Source organism: Melopsittacus undulatus, chromosome 3 (genome assembly GCF_012275295.1).
Source record: "Melopsittacus undulatus isolate bMelUnd1 chromosome 3, bMelUnd1.mat.Z, whole genome shotgun sequence".
Lineage (NCBI taxonomy): Eukaryota > Metazoa > Chordata > Aves > Psittaciformes > Psittaculidae > Melopsittacus > Melopsittacus undulatus.
The window spans coordinates 17802437-17812086 of record NC_047529.1 but is presented as its reverse complement, the minus strand read 5'-3'; the positions used below and the strand labels follow the sequence as shown (position 1 = coordinate 17812086).

Here is a 9650-nt window from a genome sequence, read left to right as displayed (position 1 = left end):
TTCCTTAATAAAAGAGGACTAGGATGTGAAACCATTGTATGTGAGATTAAAACAATATTTAGTCCTATTGTTGACTGCACAGAAAATCACCTGCTTCCCAGAGGTCACACAAGTAGGTATTGTGTGTTATTTATGCTAATGGCCATTTCTCTCTGAAAAAGAGTCTGAAGGAAAGCTGTTTGCCTGACTTCTGATTTTGACTAGTAAATCTTCAGTTTCTCAAATGAACTGTTTCTGCTTATGCTGCTAAAGAGTTGGGCTCCTTTCAAGACATAATGCTAATAAAGTCACAAAGTTGGTGGAGATTTAATGAACTTTATTCCATAGTAATAAGAAAGAATGAAAATTACAATGAATTGGTCAATGAAGAATGACTAATTTAATGACTGATACAGCAAAAGCAGATATTAAAAAAAAAGCATTAGAAGACACATCTACTTATTGAAAACAAAGTTTCCAAATGCAGGGACCTTCCCCCTTGGCTATGTATTATTGTAAAATAAGTTGTTTTATCAGTCCTTTTTCATTAGAAGTCAGGTTTGGTTACCTGTATTTATGCTGAGTGCAATCTTATAAGCAGAATCATTAATTTAAGGGAAATATAGTTTTGTAGCTTGTTTGTTTGTTTTCTTTTACAGGTGAGCATTATATGGTAGAATGTATGTCAACATACACATTCTAGACGTAGACACACATTCTAAAATGGAATAGTACTAGTGGAAACTAGAAACACTATACAAACAGAATATACACATACATCCTCCTATAATTTTTTCTCATGTCAGCCACTGGACTAAAGTTAGTCCTTCTGCACATGTGGGAGAGATAGGATGGATTCTGGCTTTTGTGAAAGGAATCACTAAAGAGACCGATGTCCAGGAAGGAAAAATTGAGCCCATTATATTATTTCAGTTTTGCATTGGCAGGAAGAGGGCCATGAACTTGAAGAAGTTATGGGTACATCCAGGAGACTTTGCAAAGTTGGTTGGAATAAACATCTTCAAAATTTCAAAGCTTGGCTGAAAATAAATTGAAACACAAAATTAATCATAAATAGGCAATTAAAACACTTCTATTCAAAACATTTTTTCATTAATAATTCTTTCCTCTGTATTGTTTTTCCTCTTTGTTGCCATTTATTGCACAGAAGCATCCAAAATCTTCGACCACACTTACAAAATTCTAAATTTAGCTATCTCAAGGAGATTTCTCACTAAACTTGTAAGATGTTTTGAAGTTTTTTTCCTTTATACTAGAGCCCAGGATGAAAAGTAGCTTAATTCCATAACAGAAGATAGAAATTGACTCTTCTATCGTGAGACTCAACCCGTACGCTTTTATGGTCTGTTCGAATTCTTAAAACTCAGATTTGCCACTTGCTCTTATCAAGCGTGTTGCTACTGCTACTTGATCAGCCACTGTATTTCAAAGGAGAAAGAGCAAAAAATGATACAGAAGTACCCTCCTTTCCTGGCATTTCCTAGATTCAAAGATGAGAATTGTATCTCCTGGGTATGGAAAACCATACAAACTGCAGATAGAAATTTGGAGCTCAGATTTCTGTGCTGCCATTACTATAAACATATATTTGACCCCAATTACAGTCAACATATCTCTTTAAGCTAAAAAGCATTCATGAAAGTTTTCATATGGAGACCCAGACATTGTCATCTTTAAAGAAGGTATATAGGCCATATGAATAAGCGGAGGGTATATGGATCCCAGTGTATGCCAACCACTGTCTAACATTTGCCCGCCCCTGCAGGCTCTTTCTTTGGTTTCATTCCACAAGTTGTCTCACCTAGGTAAAGCACCTATATCTGAAGTATAGTTCTGTAATAGTGCTTTTAGCCCTGTATTCAAACAAATAATTAAAAAATATTCATTTGCATAAATTAATTGTTTTTTTAAAGCATCAACTTTATCCAGGTCAAATTAATTGCTTAGAACTTACTGCATAATCCATCATCACAAGCATTAGGGCAATCACCACAGGGTTCTCCTTTTTTGTAGGGTGTCTTCATTGAACTTACTAGATTCCCCCTGAAACAACAACATAAGCTATAAAGTCACTATAACATCTTTGAGGAGAAAACTTAACTATATGGATACATCCATGCATTAATTTATACCCAATCCTCAGTTTTTCCCCAACAAATGTGTGTATATATATATATACATATGTATATGTATATGTGTGTGTTAGGTTTTGGAAAGGTTTTGGTAGTGGGATTGGAATTTACAAGGGTGGCTTCTGTGAAAACACACCAGAAGCTGCCCCTATTTCAGACAGAGTCAGTGCCAACTGCTCCCAGGTTGGAGCAGGTCAGAGTGGGAGTGATAGAGTAACTCAATGGTCTGCTGGTGGTCAGCCAAGGTCCACCCAACACCAAATATTACAGTGTGAATGTGAGAATTATTTTTAGGTAGTTTATGAAAACACCATTCTGCCTTGAAATTTGCACTGCATTTTTTTGGTATTAACTATAGTCTTCACTGTATTGTACATATTGACATGCCTTTCTGAACCAAGATATCAAGTAGAATGTGGAAAACATTTATTTCTTTTTTTTTTTTGTTATGAAAATCAGAATTTTTAGGCAAATTAAGTTTAATCTGAAAATTGGTGTCACTTGTATATATTTTATGCTTTTGCTCCTTTTGACTATTCCTTTGATGAGTATGTTTCTGTGTTTTCATATTCCTGATATGGTCTTCAGACCTGTTGCTCAGCTATGGGTGATATGCCCTAATACAAATTTCACTATCTATCTCCCAACTACTTTTGATAATGTAATAAGAAGTTCTAGAATCAGAATCAATACGTACATGGGGCAGTACTGGCAGACATAAAAGTATTTGTATGTGCTGTTGGGACAGAAAGCGACAGCACATCCAACTTGGTAAGAATTGTGCCAAACCACCTGTAGGCATATGAATAAAAATCATAAGAGGATAAAAAATATACATTTTAAAATCAGTTAAGTACAAAATGCATTACAGAAATATTTGCAACCAAGGTCAGTCACTTTATTTACCCTTTATAATAAAATATAATTCCCATCTTCCTCAAAAAACATTCATTTTCTCTGCTTTTACCCCTGAACCAAGATTTAAGATATTACAAAAAGGACATGGAACTGTTGGAACAAGTCCAGAGGAGGGCCACAAGGATGATCAGGGGACTGGAGCAACTCCCATATGAAGACAGGCTGAGAAAGTTGGGGCTGTTCAGCCTGGAGAAGAGAAGGCTGCGTGGAGACCTCATAGCAGCTTTCCACTATCTGAAGGGGGCCTACAGGAATGCTGGTGAGGGACTATTCATTAGGGACTGTAGTGATAAGACAAGGGGTAATGGGTCAAAACTTAAACAGCAGAGGTTTAGATTGGATATAAGGAAGGAATTCTTTACTGTGAGGGTGGTGAGTTACTGTAATGGGTTGCCCAGGGAGGTAGTGAATGCTCCATGCATGGCAGTGTTCAAGGCCAGGTTGGATGAAGCCTTGGGTGATATGGTTTAGTATGAGGTGTCCCTGCCCATGGCAGGGGGGTTGGAACTAGATGATCTTAAGGTCCTTTCCAACCCTAACTATTCTATGATTCTATGTTTCTATAAGATATAATGGTAATAATTTATCACACATACATATTATAAGTTTAACTGTCTCATTTATATATGTTTTGATTTTGTATTCTGTGTTTCATGCACATGAAAAGATGAGGTTATCAGGAGCCATCGTCCAAGAAATCCTCTGAGTCAATGGAGCTCTGTAGAATGTAACAAACTTATTTATATTTCTTCTTGATATTTTAATAACTCAATTCTTCCAGTGTCTGAGCAATTTGCAGAGGTTGGACAAACAAATAAGTTTCTTCCCTTTGTTTCTTCCTGAAGTCTTGAAACATCAGTATCTTTAATCTTTACTCCATAAAGACACCTAACCCATTGTTTTCTATTTAATACTGTTACTTTAGAATATTTCACCTTGCTTTGTCAGAATAACTCTCATATAACCATTGTATTTGTTCCCTTTAAAGATAATGAGAGGCTGAAAATTGTTTAGCTAACACAGAAACATTTATATATGCTTCCTGAAATATAAGAAATTGGCACCTACCTGAGTGTAATGGCCAATCACAGCACCTTCTGATTTTGCTCCAATTCCATATTCAAAATTTTCCTCCTCCTTGTACCAGGACTGAATAACGTCTGACCATGAGAAAGGGACACTTGACATGAAGAGATTTTCCCCACATTGTACATCTGAAAAGAGAAATGCACTGAGAAATGCAAAAAAGATACATGTGTGAAAAACAGACAGCAAAGAAAGTATGGTTCTATAGAAATTCTCATCCCAGATGGGACAACAGTGTGTTTTGTTTTTTTCCAGTTCAGTGACATCACCCTTTGTCAGTACTGGAGTTGTCACTTGACCAGTTTGCAGCATGGGCAGCCTGTTTGGCTGGTAGTTGTTGACAGACCTTCTGCATGTCTGTAGATAACACCTGCACATGTACACCACAGACTCATGACTGTAATTTTGTTATTTGCAAATCTGGACCTTCACTTTTTGAACGTTCCTTCACAGACAGTTTCATCCAGCACATACAAATTGGTTTCTGCTGTAAAGTGGGTCTAGAATCTCTTTTTTCTGATAGATATTTTGAGAGACGATGTTTTCTTGCTATAATTTTTTTTTCACCCAAGAAGAAACTGGGATATACCTCTGTAAAACTTATGCAGATGGAATGAGAATAGGATTGAACTTTTCTCACTTACTGGACAGATTTATATTTAGAATTTTGCTTTTGTCCCATGCACCAAAAAATCACATTGTATACGAATGGCATCTTCACATAAAACAAAAACAAAACAAAACCCTGAAACTGATCATATCAGTAATACATATGATATTATTCAGTTAGCACAGGTTTCACTTACTGGTTTTCCTCTTGCTAGCAGGACTGTGACTTAAAGTACATTCATTGGCCCAGTTTTGGGCATTCTTTGCAGCTGGAGCATTCCATTCCTTAATGAAAGAAGGAAATATTGGTCATTCAGACACATGTCAGTTAATAATCCTTATGAACAAACAACATTTGGAAATTACACTTCAAATCAGGAAAAAACATATACAAAATCATTTTCTTCCCCTTTTTGGGGTGTAGGAACAAAGTTACTGTGCATCCAGGAGAACAGAAACTGTGAAGACTGATGAGGAACACATCAGAATCAATTAACAATGTCATGGCTCCTCCTTTGCCTTTTCTTTTTTTTTTTTCCAAAAGAAAGAGACATTGTTGTTCATACATCACAAAATTTTCCAGACTTTTTTCCACCTGCCCAACTTTATGTTTCTCTTGGTGATGGCCATGCTCAAACCTTAATAAAGCTCTGGAGAGTGAATCTGTGGCTAAATAAAAAAATGTGACCTTGCATACAGTCCTGTATTTCTCATAGAGTCCATTATGCATTAAAAATAGATTTACAGCACACAACTTACCATCTTCAGCATGTTGCTGGCAGTTGGTTTTACTCCTTTCCTGAGGGTATTATGTGTGTCAACAATAAGCTTTTGCTGATCTGTTCTGTTAGTTGACAGGGCATCGAAATCTTCAGGTTCCTAAATTGAAAGAGCATGTTATGTTTCTCTTTTTCATTTGAATGTAACTAAATCCTGTATCTTGTCTAGGAAATACTAAAATACCAACATACTAATATCAATCAACGACATCAGCCCTGTGATGGAGGAAATACTGTGATATGCTTTGCCTCCTAAGCATCTCAAGGGGTGCTTCCATGTGCAGTAGCACTTTCAGGGGTTCCACAACATAGAGCTTCCTGTGTTGTATCTGTCAACCCTCTGTGGATGGCTGAGATATCCTGGAACACATCTTCAATTTAGGCCACTGGATCAGACTTGGTGGGGGGGTGGGGGGGGTGGAACTAGGTGATCTTTAAAGTCCCTTCCAACCCAAACCATTCTGTGATTCTATGATCATTGTGAGGTGCAAGCTACTAGATCTGTGTATTGGGGCTTCTGGCAAATAGAGTCATCTCTGACCGAAATCATAAGCAGCACTGAGTCTATAGATTCCTTAGTGTGTAAGTGTGGCACCAGTCTACTGCTTTCAAATTAAACAGACTTCAAAGATAAATGTTTTCCAGATCCTAGATATCTCATTAGACTCTTTCTGCATATGATAGTGTGCAAAGGAAAAGACACAGACCACAAGTGCCCAGGTCTCATCCGGATTTTCTGAGTACAAAGTGTGCAACCTACCTCTGCAGTGGACAGAGGCACCACAACTGTGAGACACAGGAACACCACTGGCAGAATCATCTCTGAAAAGTGGAGAATAAGGATTTAATTTTTTTTTTACTGAGCTTTCATTTCTCTCAATGCATAATGCATCTTTCTGTCTATTTCCTGGCTTATACTCAAGTAACAAGGTAAGCTTTCTTTCTTTCCTCCTTCTCTCCTCCTCCTATTTTTAGAAGTAAAAAAATAGTTATTTCCCCTTCTGAATATCCAAATTTCTATAAACCAAATGCTTTCTACATCTCATACTTCCTACTATAATCCTGGCCAAATACTTTCACCTGAATTCACAGTATATTTGTGAGGACCTTTGTGCTTCCCTTCCCATAGGAAACCTTCTGCTTATTATTATACTGTGGAACAGCTGGGGTGAGATGCTGCTTTTAGCTTGGTTTAATCTGAAATGCTCCCTTCTCCCCATTGCCTGCTTTGACTGGTCTGCATTGGGTGAAAGGGGCATTAAATTCCCAACCCATATGCAGCTGTCTACACTCAGGTGTCTGAGTCAGAATTAAAACCCTTACTTAATGACCAGTACTGTGAAGCCTTGCACGTGAGCTGGGGCAGAACTGGCTGTACCAGAACTGAGGCAACTCTGACTTCCTGGGAAAGACTTGTTTCACAAAGCATTTTTTGGTTGTTTGTTGTTTGTTTGTTTTTTCTATTATTTTTTTTATGACAGCTCTTGATTATGTTACAGGTAGGGTGAAATGACACCAGAAATGAGAACCTTTTCTCATTAAAGAAGCAGCTACCAGACCCTGGACTTTACTTGCTTAGGAGGCTCAAGATACCATTTCAAACCACTATAGTGATCCAGGAGGTAATGCAGGTAATTTAAAAGTTCAGGTGTCTGATTGCCATCAGATATAGGAGTTATATTCAGGTTGTTTCTGCTTAGCTACCTTGGGCAGGCAAGCATGTGAGAGAAGTGGAGTTTACTTATTTTGGCATTACTCCCAGCCTCCCACTCCAAGGGAATTTATGGGCATGTTACCACAGTGATATAATATTAGCTTAACTTCTTATTTGGTTTTGAAGGGGCTGCAGGTTTTAACTTTAATTTGTTCTTGGGGAAAGGCCAATAAGGTTTGCTGATCTTTTCATACTTCAGCAGAACCCCTTTACCTTGAGGCAACTATTTTATATAAAACACAAGGTGCTCTGGCTCTTGGAGAATGTGTGGGTAAGAAAAATTCCTTTTTTTCAAATGGTACAACAAGGCCCATTTTCCTCACCAGCTTTTTTACATTGCACTGGAGGTGACTCATAGTCCCCATCCAGTAGGCAAAGATGTTACTCCAGCTCTACTAAAGAACAAAGAGTGGAAGTGGACTGTGGCTATGGGCAGTTGTAGCTCAAAGGCAAAAAACTGGACAGACTGGCCACATCTGTACAATTATACTCTAACAGCCTCAAAATAGGGTAGCTTATTCCAAGTACTTGTAGTTGAGGAAAGATCTAGTTAGTCTGGAGGAAAAATGTACTGATAATTAACAGTATAAGTCATTGATTTTCTGTTCTAGATATTGATGTATGTCTCTTACGTTTAATTTTGACATCACTTGTGCCTTTTTGAAGTGCTTCAGGATCACAGAAGTTTTTGTCTAACTTTTCTACCTCTTATTTCTCAAAGCAGTTACAAACCTTTGCAATGTATATGACCTAGGTGTTTAGTAATAAAAGATTATACTCCCAATAACATGAAAAACTATTCTTTTAACTTAATTTCTGACTTGAAAGTAAAATAAGTTGGGGGTTATTTTTAGCTGTACTCAAGTTACAAGCAAAACTGTGTCTTCTGAGTGCGAAATGTGATGATATGCAAATAGAAAACAACCTCTTTTGATCTTAAAGTGTGTAAAACCAAATTGTTTCAAAAGAGAAATAACTTTTCATTGAAATTTTGAAGCTTTCTGTTTTGCAAAATCAAATTACACTGACTTAAAGACATGGGCAAAGTATTCATTCACTGTAATATTTTCTATGAATTGACTTTCAAGTAAATATAATTGGTAACTTAATACAAGATACAAGTTTCAAAATGCCATTGAAATGCTTTTTAAGATCTAGCGGGTTTCCTGCTCCAAGATATTAACATACTTTTGGCAATCCCACTGATTTCAACCAAATGCTTATAGTTTATGAGATGTAAATTTAATTGCTCTGCATTAATTTCTAGGCACTGGTCCTAAAATCAATCTCCCTGTCCCCCTCCCTTGTTCCCCCTCAATCAAACATAAATCAGGACATGTGCCAAGTCTTACTGACTTTCCTGCAACTCCATCTGTGTACAGGGATCTGCCACTGAAAGATGGTGCTTTAGCATCCCTAGTTTGTATGAGTTTAGCAAACTTGTGTGAATATGTTTTTCCCATCTCTCCTCCTAAAATAAAAAGGTGTGTCCTAAATGGTTCATACAATTCAATACCTATTACAAAGAAACATCATTATTTTTTATTAACCTCGAAAAAGACCTGGAATGGAATAATACTAGCTGCTATTTCACTTGTACAGTATTATTGCACAAAGTCCTACTTAACAATCACCCTGTACATTGGTGGTAAATTGCACAGGGTGGTAATTTCCTCACTCTGAAAATAAATTGTGATAGTTACATAAAGCAAGAGAATATACTGAACTGAATATATATCCAATTCAACAATTTGGTCTATCTCTTTCTGCATGTACATATAATCTGCTTAGATACTAATTTCTTGCACACAGGTGGGTTTTAATCTCTTTTTGGTTATTCATAAATTTTCTCTCTTTTTTTTTCAGGTTGTGTTATACTACTGCCTCTGTAGTCCTTATCTTTCAATAAATAAAATCCTCTTTCTGTGACTGTCCTAAATTGTTCAAGAAGTCATCTGACAATAGGTTGCATTTTAAGACCTGAAAAGAATTGTGATACTTTAAGCAAACAGATCAATCCTACCTTTTTGTTTCCTGGAAGCTCAGAGGTTTCTTCCGTCCTTCTTCAGGTACTTGTGGAAGTGACTGGGGTTCTTCACTGGAGGGAGATTTATACCCCTTCTGTTTCCTGATAGGGCAAGGTGACTCAGCGTCACAGGTATTATAGAATTCAAATAGTGACCAGATAGAACAGTGCATTGTCAAGTGCACAGTCTTCCAAGAAGGCTGTGCTCTGTTTTTATTTCCTCTTACCTCTTGTACTGGGAGAGACGAAATACTCTGAAATGAGTTTTGTATGTAATGCTCCTTGTATGAGAAATTGGCAATCAATGTGAATGGCAGGTACAAAGGCTCTGTGCTAATGATTGACGCATCCAATTATAGTAAGACTTGATCTTAATCTCCAGCAAT

General features: G+C 37.0%; 1 protein-coding gene across 1 annotated transcript; it reads right to left on the bottom strand.

The window, feature by feature from the left end:
* Window positions 1–299: 299 nt before the first annotated feature.
* LOC101878455 (cysteine-rich venom protein TEL1) lies at window positions 300–9345 on the bottom strand. The gene is made up of 8 exons (XM_031046686.2): window positions 9262–9345; window positions 6285–6346; window positions 5505–5624; window positions 4943–5030; window positions 4119–4264; window positions 2830–2924; window positions 1955–2043; window positions 300–1019 (listed from the first exon to the last, which is right to left on the bottom strand). The coding sequence occupies exons 2-8, from the start codon at window positions 6342–6344 to the stop codon at window positions 1009–1011; spliced, it is 609 nt and encodes a 202-aa protein (XP_030902546.2). The 5' UTR covers window positions 6345–6346; window positions 9262–9345; the 3' UTR covers window positions 300–1008.
* Window positions 9346–9650: the final 305 nt, after the last annotated feature.

Coding starts and splice junctions, on each gene's coding strand:
- LOC101878455 (XM_031046686.2), bottom strand. CDS start 6,344: ATGATTCTGCCAGTGGTGTTCCTGTGTCTCACAGTTGTGGTGCCTCTG. Junction 5,625..6,284: donor TGCCTCTGTCCACTGCAGAG/GTAGGTTGCACA, acceptor CTTTCAATTTAG/GAACCTGAAGATTTCGATGC. Junction 2,044..2,829: donor GTCTGCCAGTACTGCCCCAT/GTACGTATTGAT, acceptor TTGTTGTTTCAG/GGGGAATCTAGTAAGTTCAA.